Raw genomic sequence first — 13,705 nt, forward strand, 5'->3', positions numbered from 1 at the left:
CTCTAATAAGAGATGTCCCTCCGATATTGCAGAATGGAAGGTTATTTATGGAACGATAGGCCAAACCTTGATGGGCAAGACTAGTCAAAGTTCAAGATCTGAACTAAGTCAGTGCCCAAGGGATCACAACCTGTCACACACACTAACGACACCATTGTGTTCAAGCTGATCAGTATCTCTTTACCATGCGTTCATACAAGGCCATGGCCAAGTGGTCCCCAGCGTATGCTGAAAAGCCTAGATCGAACATCTACTCATGTAGTACTCCACATCATCAGGCGTAGGGACCAGTCCAGCATCATCTGATTCAGTGCCCTGATCTGAGTTGAGTCGAAGGTCTGGAAACTGGGAGAGACGGATTGGAAAATCCAAAGGAAGTCCCAAAAGAACTGAAAACCAAACTTGCGAATTCAAAATCGGGGTGATGAGAACCTCTGCCACATGTTGCAGCCTGATCGGAGCCGAAGCTCTTGTGACCATTGCAAATGGTGGGGTTGCATAGGCTTGATACTGACCCCAATCCTGCAGGAATTAATCTATAGCAGCTGCCACAGGGTCCAGCCTCCAACTGAAGAACAGGGGTAACTGATGATCCAGTCTGGATGCAAAAAGATCCACTGAAAATGGGCCCCATCAGGCCCGGAGCATAGCAAAAACCTCCCATTGTATCCTCCAAAGACTGGATTCTCAAAAAATGGCGAGGGTTCCAGTACCCCACCTGGTTCTCTCGACCAGGGAGATATTCCGCTATTGCTGATATCTGGTAGTTGAAGCAGAACTGCCAAACATTTGTCGCTAGGTCTGAAAGAACTTTCAACCGGGTTCCGCCAGGTGATTTATGTACCTGACAACCAAAATATTGTTCATCTTTAGAAGGAAACAGGTCTCAATTTTTCTCCTGGTCCAGCACTGGACCGCAAAGGACCCCACCAGAAGCTCTAGGCAGTTGATGTGCAACGTTTGCTCTTACGGAGACCAAGACCCTCCTGTGGAAAAATCACAGCACCAAGCGCCCCAACCTGGCCTGCTGGCGTCGAATTCTATAACCTGGTCGGGAGCCGAACCAAATGTAGCTCGTCCGTTCCACGCCTCCACGTGGGAGATCCACCAGCGAATTTCTTACCGCGCTTTGTCGGACACGACTACAGAATAAGCATAAGGGAGGCCTCTTTGCAGGTGCATGGTCTTCAATCGCTTCGATGCCTGATAATGTAATGGGTCCGGGAAGATGGCCTGATAGAGACTAACTGAAGTCCTATTAGCCGGGTGTTCTGTCGGTGGGGCACCCTCTGTTTGGCTAATGTCCTGCACAGTTCATGTCGGATATTCCGAGAAAGAAGGCAGAGACTGGCCTTTGTAGAGTCTATAAAGAAACCCAGGAAAGTTGCCTTTCAAGAAGGTATCATTAGAGACTTTTTGGCGCTGATGAAAAAGCAGAGACTCTCCAACAGGTCGACCGCTCGTAAATGTTGCATCAACTGCTGGGGAACTTGAGCCAAAAGAAGAACATTTTTGCGATGCACAATAAGGAAAAATCCCCCTCTCTAGAAGGTACTCCACAACCGGTTTGAGCACCTTCGTGATGCACCAAGAAGAGAAAGACAGACTGAAAGGCAGAGTCATGAAATGGGAGACCTGTTGACACCAGAGAAACTGCAGGAACATCCTATGAGGAGGAAAGATTGGGATAGCAAGATACGCATCGTTTAAATCCAAACTGACCATCTAATCCGCTCATCACAGAACATCCCTAAGGAGATGAATCCCCTCCATAAACCAGCCATTAGTTGAACTCATGTAGGTTCAACACTGGACGCTTACCCCCATCTGCTTTGCCCACTAAGGACATATTGTTTACAAAAACCTGCAGGTTAAGAGGTGTAAAACAAATAGCTCCTTTCTCTAAGAGTGAGGTAACCTCTTCATCCACCAAGTCTGCTTCGGGTCTTGAAAACTGGATAGGCCTGGGCCGGGTCTCCTGCCATTAAAAAGCATGCAGAACCATGTGGAAGCCCTGCACAGTCGGCAAAACCCAAGTATTGCTTGTGATTGTCCCCCACACATGCGCAAAATTGGCTAGGCGACCCCTCACTTGTTAGAGGGAAGAGGTAGATACACTTCCCGGAATTTGAGGCAGCATTGGCACCTCTGAAACCAAGGCCTCTTGAGCACCTTCCACGGGTAGGGTAGAAAGTACCATAGTGGACTTGATCCTGGAACTGCCCGCACCTGGAGCCTTGCCCTCTGGAGTTTTGGAAAGACTGGCCGGTCGAGTTTCCCCTACTTCAACCTGCCCCACAGAAAACCCGGGAGGAGAAGACCAGCTTAACAGAAAAGTGGCCTTTTAAAAAAATGAAAAGGCTCCCCAAAAATTCCCCCTGGGCCACCGCCCCGACTTCAGAATCTGCCAAATACCCCAATTTAGGTTCAACCTGGATGAGAAACTAGCGGCTCTGCTCAGTAGAGAGCACACAGTTAGCGTTACTGAGGAACACAACTGCACGCTGGGCCCAACTAGAGAGGGCCTCTGGGGAAATAAGAACACCAGATGCTTTGGCATGTCAAGGATCATAGTGATAGGGCCCAGGGCATCCAAGAGTTTATCCTTCTTGTGATCGTTAATAAAATCGAGGAAGGTGGCCATCCTGGGGTGTTAACCACCTTGCCGTCAAGAGGGGGGTGCGGACATTCTGTCCAGAGGCAACAAAGTGCCTCCTTCCCCATGGGGGTGCGACTCCTACTTGCCATATGATTTGCAACCTTTGAAGAAAGTGTACAATTGGACGAGGATGAAGGATGTGTTCTGGGCCTGGCATGTCAGAGCCATCATCCATCACCTCGGGCGGCAATGGTTTAGTGGAAGGGCGTCAAGATCTAGAAGGACAGGTCTCCTCGTTGGTGTCCCCATCAGACGGAACCGAGGGTAGAGGTCCCTTCGGCCGGGGCCCGGCGTCAGTGGGCACAGAAAGAGACTGGTTTTGGGCTAGAAGCATTTCAAGCAAATACGCAAAGGTGGTCCACCACTTCTTCCTAAGGACGTTTGATTGGGGTATGTTGCTCATCTAGTTGGGCTACCTACGGGGGTTTGGGGTGGTATCAGATGGGGTTAGAGCACACGATCTGCATTTGGGCGCCATCTGCTGTGCCAGGTGCTGCTTCGTGGGAGCCATAGCCTCCTATACCGCTCTTTAAGTGGATGCATGCACAGAGTCATAAAAATCATCATCCCAGGGTAACTGGGCCAAGGCATCCTCGTCCTACTGCATCTCTTCTTGCGCTGACATGTTTGCATCAAAAGGTGGTACAGATGTAATGGTAGAAGACCATACTGTTACGCACTGCACAATAACCAGCGCTGAATCAAGGGAAGATACAGAGCCTCCAAGTAGGTTGCCTTTTAGATGCCTAGGACCAGCATTTCACACCAGGCCGATCCGCAGTCAGTAGGGGTCCAAGCCTCGGGAACACTAGCCTCCCTGGACACTACAAATCTAAGGGTTGAATAGGTCACCCAGGAGCGTGTCCCTAAAGGCAAGCAGCAATGCCAGGAAAAATACAGCCCCCCCCCCCCCCCCCCCTTGGGGCATCCAATAACAAGCAACCCAATAACAGGCAAACAATGTGTGATTTGCACAGAGGGTCCAGGTGTAAAATGCATGCTTCATAGGGCGTTACTCTCCAGAGACAGGCAGAGGCACTGATAAGTGGCGCGTGATTCAGAAACCAGACAGGAATTCCAAAATCCCATGTCACAAAACCATAGAGAATTTGCGCCATGACAGCGCCACCTAGCAGCGGAGGGCAATAACACTCTGCCAAATTAAACCAGGAAATAAAATAAAAAGCTAAAGTCACACAGGAGCGCAAAGGCGGACCAGCAACTCATTTTGTATGCATACCCAAGCAAGCATACCAACAATAATCATGCATCATAAAGAGAGAAGGAAAAACACACTTATCTTTGACTGCGAGCAGCAAAGAAAGAGGGTTACAAGGACAGAGACAAGGCACTATGTGGTGGATCCTGAATCCTGATTGGACCGGGGGACTTAATGAACTGTGTTGTCCATTCTTAATTTTTACCAATTTCCCTATAGTTTCTGGAAAATGTGGTATGGATTTATTGTTTTAAACTGGCTGCTGTGAAATTTAAGTGAAGGAAGAAAAGCATAATTTGAAGCCTCCAGTCCTGACATAGAATTAATTATAGAGTGTAATGCAAGTAAAAGTGGGGCTGCTGCTATTAAACACCGTTATTCTCAATAGGTGTTGATGTTTGGTGTCCATTAACAAAGCTATGGCACTTTTATTTAAGTGGTGCATAGAACATTGATCATCCCCCATTGAAAATGGATTCAGGTATGTGCACAGTGATAGGATTGCTACTACTTATTTGACACCATTACAAGTGTCAGGGAGTCTGAACATGTAGATCATACAAGAAGGCATGAGAGGCACTAGTGAGAATCAAGGTATACTCATTTTAACTAATTCAGGAAGTAAAAACGTACCAAAGACAGGGACAAAGTATTGTGCTTGATGACAATGTCTTCATTCAGTTCTTTCTTCATAGAAAACACACCAAAAATGGATGAATCTACCTAAAACTTAACAATAGAACTAAATTCACCAACCTTTGTGTATGATCCTGTGGGGAGCGTGTGAATACATTATTAAATACCCTGGTACAATGGTAAAAATATTTAATGGGTATACCTACCAAATAGCACATGGTTCAAATCAGATTACTAGAGATTGTGACCTAGGCTATGTAATAGTAGATAGCCAGCAACAGCAGTGCTTAGAAGGTTGAGGCTAATAAGGACAATGGAAGGCAGATAATACTAACAACCCTAGGTCTTCTGCTCATTACAAACAGTGCAGGTGTATGCTTGACGAAAACTTACTTGCAAGGGCTTACTTCCTTGAGGTGAGCCTATTTTTCTGTTGTGGAATCTTGTTAATGTTGGGAGGGCATCACTACAGAAGTAAAGAATGTTAATAGGTTGTGCAGGCCTGAAAAGCTATGTAGTAGTTAGGCACACTCCAAGTTAACTTAAACGCAATATGAAAATGCCACCAAATGTAATGAATGTCACAGTACTCATGTTCCAGTGACATTAGTTCATAAAGCTAGCATCAAGCAGGATCCTCTTCTAGGCAGCAGGCTGGATCAATGACAATAGGGAATAAATGGGTCCCCAGATACTTGGGTGAATAGGCACCCTCAAAACAGCGGGCATGAGTCAGTGCAAGTAGGTGGGTGAGAGAACTTGTTTACTTACCGTCTCATAATCCCGGAGGGCTGCCTTGAACTTGCCAAGTGCCATGTTACTGGTTGCCCTTCTGTAGTATCCTTTAATGTACTTTTTGTCCAGCTCAATGGCCTTTGTGGCGTCGGAGAGGGCATACCCATAGCATTCTGTCCGCAAGTATGCAAGGCTGCGATTTCCATAGTATACTGCATTGTCAGGATTCAGTTCAATGGCGTCGCTATAATACTTCACAGCATTCTCATAATCCTTAACTAAGAAAAAGAGAAGGTAAAAATACATCAGAATGGTAACCATGAAATACAACCTACATGAGTTAAGCAAGGAGGTGCATAGACAGGTACAAACTAATACAATGCAGAAAAGGAACAGACAAACATGGGAGAGACAGGTACACAAGAATGGTGTGATGCCCTCCAGGAAGGCAATAGTTGGCTGCATGAACAAGCTCATTCAAGCAATGGTTATGGCCTTTGAGGCATGCTTTTGAACTGGCACTTGTATCACAACATGTTGGGCAGAATCAAGATCATAAGCAAGACTTTTTAAAAACCTGGGATATTGGGCATTATCTGGCACACCAACATGAGTACAAGAATCATTCAATGGCATGAGGGATTATCCAAATCCAAGATCCAAACACATCAAAAGTTCATCCGACTCAGTACTAGCCACATTCAGAACTGTCAAAGGATGTACTCGGCACAACTATAGGAGACCGAGAAACCTAGAAGAGCAAAAATGAACTAGGCAAAGCTACTTGGATTAAAACAAGCATTGGTATTGTCAATAGGTCTTCTTTTGGGGTTGTACAAATGTTTAGCCATGTATCACATTATCCTGGGTGCTGTGCAGTGAGGGATTGAAGAGATGTATAATTACTAAACAGTAGGTCATGCAATCAGATTCAGAAATATATTGATCTGTTGATGCAGATATATTATAGTGTTTTACTGCTTTTAGATATCTGTACTTTCAGGTTTTGACCTTCATTCAATAACTCACTTAACAGGAGATATTGCCACATTGCAATTTATACCAAATTCATCTAGTGCTTTAAGTTGTGAAGTGTGCAACATTCCTTATCAGTATATTACTTGTTGATATAAATAAATACATCAATAATAAAAAAATATCCTCTGTAAATTGCTTATTGGAATTAGGTCTAAAAAAAAAATCATAAAAATATACAAAAAATAAAAACCATTTGAAAGGTGAGTTTTTCCCAACAATTATGTTTTTTTCCTGGCTATGTGAATGCTAATTGCGTGTTTGCTATACACAGGATTTCTTTTCAATATCGAAAAAAATAGGAGAGCAGGACGTGCCTGCTGTTACACTCGGAATGGCCTGCAGTTCTAGTGCAAAGCTCTAGGTTTATTTTCTTATAAATCATGTTGTGTTGATTCTGTGCCACATGAAGGGGTCTTGCGCAGCCAGACATCAAAGCCTGTTCTGCTTCACTCGTTCATCAGACCCGTACCCCTGTGCACTGTGACTTAAGGCAGTCACACTTGCAAAGATTACATTGATTAGCCATTTTTAGGTCTGGCCTACGCAGCGCGCATGCTCTGATTAGGAGAAGACCTAATGTCATCGATCAGCTTTTCTCCCCAAAAACGAGTACGCTTTGCATTGCTTTCTATTGCAACGCATGCACGTTTGGCGATTTCCTCGCGGGAGTGAGCGGCTGGCGCCATATGTCATCAATTATCACAGCTCCAGCCACTCCCTCCAGCAAGTGAATTGCGCAGGCCCCCTCCTCTCTCCCCTCCCCCTGCTGCGTGGCGCACACGCTTGTTTTCTGTGTTACTGCCATTTGTAACCTTTCTGGGGCCTGAAATCCCGTGCCAATTTTAACTGGGCGCTGTTTATTATTCCACCCTCCCTTGTTTTCGCAGATGCTTGTGGTGGCAGTAGGAGGCACGACGCCCCCGTGAGACCATTGTTTTTCAATTCATGCCTTTGTTTGCATTGTGAAACCTGCATTGTCTACACAAAACAGGAACCCCTGGAGCATTGAGTCAGTCCCCTGCATCAGCGAGGGCTCGGCACACGCAGCAGGGCTTTTCATTTTGAGTAGCCTGATGCGAGAACCGGAAAATAAAGACAGCGTAACATTCACAATTGAATTCACTTTAACTAGGGAACCCTATGAATAAAAGAATACTTGAAAGCAACGAGTTGCGTCATATTTTTCAAAATATTTTCTTCAAAATCGCTTTTTCAAGCGAATAAAATTTCTATACTTTGAAAGAAAAACATAGGAGTACTGTTTTCGCTGGCGCCGAATGGATGATTTATTTACATAACCATTGCCACAAAAATTCGGTGTAGGCGTCTTAAAAGTAATTACATTTGGCTGGTTTTTAAAACCTGCTTGCTTTAAAGATTGAGGAGGGGTAAGAAAAAGTCCTCTGCCTCTTTTTAAGTACCGAGAGATAAAGCAATTACTGAAATAGAATATTAATGAAAAACCAAATTTTGTGTGTTTCTGGTAAACGGTTTGCTTATGAATGGACCTTGTTTGCCAGTACTCCGGTAATGTGGCGTGCTGCCAGGTTTAATTACTTACAGGGCTAAATCTGTGGCATGTTCCTATATATAAAACGAAATTGCCATTTTCCACTACGTCTAATTGTCAGTGTCTGTTCTAACCCAGTATGTTTATCGGACAGTATAACTGTTAGAAGGAATTACAGCAGGTGCAGTTCTCCAAATGATATGCTGCTAATGAAAATGAGCAGAAGACCTCTGGCTTATGTAGCCTTCATTTTCTAGACATGTTGCAGCTAGTTGGGATTAAAGGGACCTATTTTATACATGCTGGCTTAATTTCGACATCACACCTTGGACGCACATGCTGTTTACAGTAATAAATTAAACGTTGCATATGGATGGAAAACGGTGTTATGATAAATGCAGTGTCCCTTGTACAATGGATTTAAATGGGAACAATTTGATTGTGGGGGAAAAACACTGACCTGGGGTGGCTCCCCAGGAATTGTGGTGTGAAGTCTTTCAAAGATGGGGGCACTGCGATACCTCAGGAAAGGGGGGGCCACTCGGCCCCCGCGCACACATGGCTGGACCCGGCCCCCCTTCACCGCCCTGATTGGTCCTTGGGTCCCGCCGTTGACCCAGAAGCGGTTTTACTCTTCCGGGTCAAGGGGGCAGGACCCGTAGCATAGGGGGGTTAAAGAGGGGAGCGCGAGAAGCGTCCTCTTTGTGCCCCGCGCTTCCCAGGCTCACTCCTCGCCCCGCCGTGGGGCTTGTAATTTTCTATGTTTTGTGTTTCAGGTTTTCGTTTGGAGCGGCAGGTCTTCGCTTCGCAGCGGCGGTCGGCGTGCACAATCAATCGTCTCGGACAGGATTGTCGATCGGGGATTACAGCCGGAGCAAGCGGTGCAGTGGGAACAGCAGGCACAGAGAGCGGGCTTTATTTAGACATTCGGTTAAGAAAAGCAGGTTTAATCTTACAAGGTACGTTGCGGGCTCTGCGGTACGGCCGCTACAGGACTGGCCCAACAGAGCGGCTGGAATCTGCGAGGCATACTCCCGAGTGACACGGCAATAGGGGCTTTGCGAAGCAGGGTTGGCCCGGGCAGCAAGTGAATGGGAGACCGGTGCTGGGTTTACTACTAGCAAAGATCGAATTGCTGTGTATTTAGGCGGGGGCAGACCTGTATATTACATAAAAACGTTTAAAGGGAATTTGTAACAAGGACAGGTGTGGGGAAAGTGTGTTTCTGGGCAAATCACTTAAACTTACTGTGCTTAATAAATTGAAGGTGTTCTCTATCATTGAATTCCAGATAGCTGATGCAAGTCGAGTGTGCATTATTCACAACTGTTTTAAGGCGGGATTCCGGGCAAATCACTTAATCTCACTGTACTTAACAAAGTGAACTGTGTTGGGGCCAAGGCAAACACCTTGATAGCTGATTCAGGTCAATTTGGCACTTTATAAAACAGTTTATAAGACAGCAGTATTTTCTTTCTACAACAGCTTGTTTTGCATTAGCATACCTTCTGAATCAGGCCAAGTTTTACACTATATTGTTGGTACAACAGATTGTTTTGCATTAGCATACTGTGTGCGACATTCCAGTGGCAGCCTTTTTGATTAAGGGATCAGTGGGGAGCTAAGTTTTGCTTTTTAAATCTGGCAGTGCGTTTTAATAATATCAATGCAAAGCATTTAGGGAGCAATTACACATTTTGGGACAAAAAATTCCCCACTTTTGAATAGCCTGAATTCGGTTTTTAACAATTTTCTCATTTTAGGAGCAAAAGACAAGGGCCGCTGCGGACCGGGTAGCTGGGGAGCTCACGGTGGACGGCGGATCCCGAGAACGCGGGCAGGCCTGCATTTCACTGCTTCTGGCGGGCCGCGGGGCTAGAGTTCGCTCGCCCAAACACTCCAGGCTAGCTGGTGTGTGCGGTAACAGTTGTGTGGTGCCTACGGCCAGCTCATGAGCCTCCGACTTGGACAGGTACAGGGCACATTGTGCCGGTAGCTAACAGAACGCACTGTGCAGTGTAGGTCTAAGAGCAATATGTCTGCCAGACGGGGTGCAGGGAATTCGCGCATGGAATTAATGTTTCGAACAATGATGCGCAGAATGTCTGCAATGGACAAGAGACTGGGGAAGGTGGACAAATTGGGTAGGACTGTCGCTGAGCTGGATGCGAAGGTTGAGACACAGACAGGACCAACGGGAAGGCCTAAACGGACCATAGTATCGCCCAAACCAAGGGGTGATTTCGTGACACCGCCGAAACGTAGCAGAACTAGGAAGGGTAGTTGTCGCCCTCCCAAGCCCATTGTGGGTGGGGGTCCCCGAGGCCGGTACCGATGAGAGCGCCTGTGGCACCTGGGTCACCCATGCCCGCTCCGCAAATTCCAGTGAGCGTGCCAATAGTTCCAGTCATGCCACCCATCAACCCAGTCCCTGTCATTGTCATTGTCCCTCTGCCGGTCGCGCCACCGAGTAACCCAGTCCCCATTATTGTCCCGCCCGTACTTCCAGCAAGCCTATCACCTGGGGCGGGTCAGGTGCCACCAGAATTAGCGGCACAGATAGCTGCAGTGCTTCCATGGTTGGCGATTGGGGGAATGTTACCTACGGCAGCTGACCCTAGTGCAGAGGCACAGAGAATGGTTGCACAAATCATGTTGGCTAGGGGCGAAAGCAGCACGCCGAGCGCACCGATTTCTCCCCAAACAGGTCCAGCGAACGGTGGGGGAGCAGTCAAAACCGTGGAACCAACGCAACCCGCCGAAAGTGGTAAGGAGGTTGCCCTGCCGATACTGGGCGAAGGCGCAATTCACTCCAGGGGTGAGAGTTTGGCGCAGCATGTATCTCAAAGTGTGAAGGAATTGATTTGGGCAGATAAATATATTAATATTTTCTCATTGCCGATTGACAACACGGAATGGGAATATGCTAAATCACAGAAAGAGATGATGTTACCTAGTGAATTGCGATCTCAGTTATGCAAATTTAGGGGGGAGGACACGCTCATCAATTGGATCAGGGCTTTTTGTGTGTTTAGTGCAGTCACCGCCGAACGTTACCCCGGGATGCAAGCTGAGATGGCTTGCTATCAGAGCAGGATTACAATGTTTAATGAGAATCATGGGGGGGGACGCTTGGAAAGAATATGACATAGCTTTCAGGAAAGCAAGGGAGTTTAACAGATCTTTAGCTTGGGACAAAGTTGACTATTTCCTGGCATTCTCAGTTTGAGAAGGGGCAATCTGCAGGTACTAGCACAAACTGGAACAAAGGCTACTCCCCCAAGACCCACCAGCCCTTTCAACAGCCCTTTCGGCAAGCACAAGGCGGGGAAATGGCCAATAAGGCCAAAGGTAATACTGGTGGGAAAGGCGTCTGCTGGGATTTCAATAGGCGAACCTGCAAAAGGGCACCGGACACTTGTAAATTCAGGCACCCTTCCCACCGAGAAACAGCATGCAGGTCAAAAGGTAGTGCATCAGGTAACAGAGGGAGGAGAAAACCTGAATAGCGGAGGACACCCCCTTATTGCGCATTCACCTCCTATTATCGTGGCTGCTATGATCCCTTGGCTGAATAGATACCCAAACTATACTGCTGCAAGGATGCTCCAAGAAGGTTTCACACACAGTTTCCGGATTCCAGCTGGGGGTTATACCGGAACACTGCAGTGTAGTAACCAGTTGTCAGTTAAGAACAATCCCGGGGTGGTGGCAAACAAGATAGAGAAGGAACTGCGCGCTTAGGTAGAGTAGTGGGGCCTTTCCCACACATACTTGTACAGGATTTTGTTTGCTCGCCTTTAGGAGTGGTCCCTAAGAAAGAAAAGGTCGAGTATAGGCTCATACACAATCTGTCAGCACCTAAGGGTTTATCATTGAATGATGCGATTGATGAGTCCATTTGTAGTGTGAAGTAGGAGTCTTTTGACCAGGCAGTTGAAATGTTGAGAGTTTTGGGCCCTGGGGCACTGATGGCGAAATCAGATATTGAGTCAGCGTTTAGACTACTTCCAGTGCATCCAACAGACCAACACTTGCTAGGTTTTTCATTTGAAGGCAAATACTACATGGATAGGTGTATGCCCATGGGTTGCTCTATCTCATGTGCTTACTTTGAGACATTCAGCTCTTTCCTGAGACAATCTACGGACCACCAGTATGTCATGCATTACCTAGATGATTTTCTTTTCCTGGGTCTGGCGGGCACACAGGAGTGCGCGTAGACATTGCAGGAATTTTGCGTGCTCATGCGTGCTTTTGGGGTCCCGCTCGTGCAGGGTAAAACAGTAGGGCCAGTGACATGTCTGGAATTCTTGGGAATTTAATTGGATTCCATGGTAGGCTGTTTTAGGTTACCCAAAGAAAAGATTGATAGATTCAGGGCAACCCTTGAACTATGTTTGCTGAAAAAGAAAGTCACTTTACAGCCGTTGCAGCAGACAGTTGGGCAGCTAAATTTTGACTTGAGGGTCATACCTATGGCACGCCCATTTTCCCGCTCCATTGCGCAAGCCATGAAGGGCCTGCGGGACAAGCATCATCTCACACGACTGTCAGTCGAGGTTCGCCAGGACAAGTGGATATGGATTGCATTCCTGGATGATTTCAATGGCAGAGTACTGTGGGGTGCTCCCATGCTGACCTCAGCAGAGTTAGGACTATGGACTGACGCTACCGGCGGTGTAGGGTTTGGCGCCATACTTGGCAATAAGTGGGTGGCCCAAAGATGGCCCAACTGGTGGGAAGAGAGCGGTTTGACAGCAAACATTGGGTTCCTGGAACTGTTCCCAATCTGGGTTGCGTTAAAGGTATGGCCCGAGCAATTGGCTAATCGATCGGTCATTTTCTGGTCAGATAACATGACCGTGGTGGAATGCATCAATCAGCAGGCAGCGCTGTGTAAGTTCATACTGCGCCTGATAAAGGAGATTGTGCTGAGTTGCATGAAATTGAATGTACATTTCAGGGCCAAACATGTTACAGGGGTCTTGAATAACGCAGCTGACGCCCTTTCTCGCTTTAAGATGCAGGTATTCAGGGAACACCTACCGGCTGCAGAGGCCTCCCCAGCTCACTTCCCATCGACACTTTGGCAGATTGGCGCCCCCAACTACATGACCTTGTGGCAGCCAGCCTAGCTCCCAGGACCAGGACAGCTTACGAAGGGGCGTTCAGGTCTTACTGTGAATTTCTGGGACATGATTGGGAGGACAGATGGGATCAGGAGGCTAGTTTTAATGGGTACATGGACACATTACACTAAGAGGGGCGCTCAGCGGCGACAGCCAGCAGACATAAGGCAGCAGTTTCCTTTTTCGCACAAGCAAGGGGAGCCAGGGATCCTACGGACAGCTTCATAATACAAAAGGCTTTGAAGGGATGGCGGCGCTTACAGGCAAACACCGCCGATAGCAGAAGACCGATTGGTCTAGAACGGTTGGCAGCAGTATTCCTCGCCCTGCCAAACACATGCAGGTCTTCGGGAGAGGTGATATTATTCAAGGTTGCCTTCTCCCTGGCCTTTTACGGGGCTTTCCGGGTAGGCGAACTAGTTGCTTGCAACAAACTCGACACGATAGGAGGCCTTCAGCTGAGAGATACCAGTATACGGGGTGACACAATGCGGGTCACCATCCGGAAATCCAAGACTGATCAGGCCAGGGCGGAGAGTTTAGTACTACATCAGGCACTTAATAACCCGTGCTGCCCGGTGTCACATGTAGAAGCGTTAATCAAGCAACGAGCAGGTGAGGCGAGGGGAGCATTGCTAATGCATGCGGATGGTACCCCTCTGACCAGGTTTCAGTTCCAAAGAGTCTTAGATATGAGTATTGCCAAGGTAGGTTTAAACCCCAAGGAATTTGGGACACGTTCTTTCCGGATAGGGGCAGCCACCGAGGCCACTGCG

General features: G+C 47.2%; 1 protein-coding gene across 1 annotated transcript in view; it reads right to left on the bottom strand.

Annotated features, from left to right (window-relative positions):
* The window catches only part of PPP5C (protein phosphatase 5 catalytic subunit), a 349,815-nt gene that overhangs the window by 264,462 nt on the left and 71,648 nt on the right, over nt 1-13,705 (bottom strand). The window contains exon 2 of the mRNA XM_086938408.1: nt 5,286-5,527. Within this exon, the coding sequence (XP_086794534.1) occupies nt 5,286-5,527 (242 nt within the window). The remainder of the gene's footprint in view (nt 1-5,285; nt 5,528-13,705) is intronic.

Source organism: Lissotriton vulgaris, chromosome 9, assembly GCF_964263255.1.
Source record: "Lissotriton vulgaris chromosome 9, aLisVul1.2, whole genome shotgun sequence".
Classification (NCBI taxonomy): Eukaryota; Metazoa; Chordata; class Amphibia; order Caudata; family Salamandridae; genus Lissotriton; species Lissotriton vulgaris.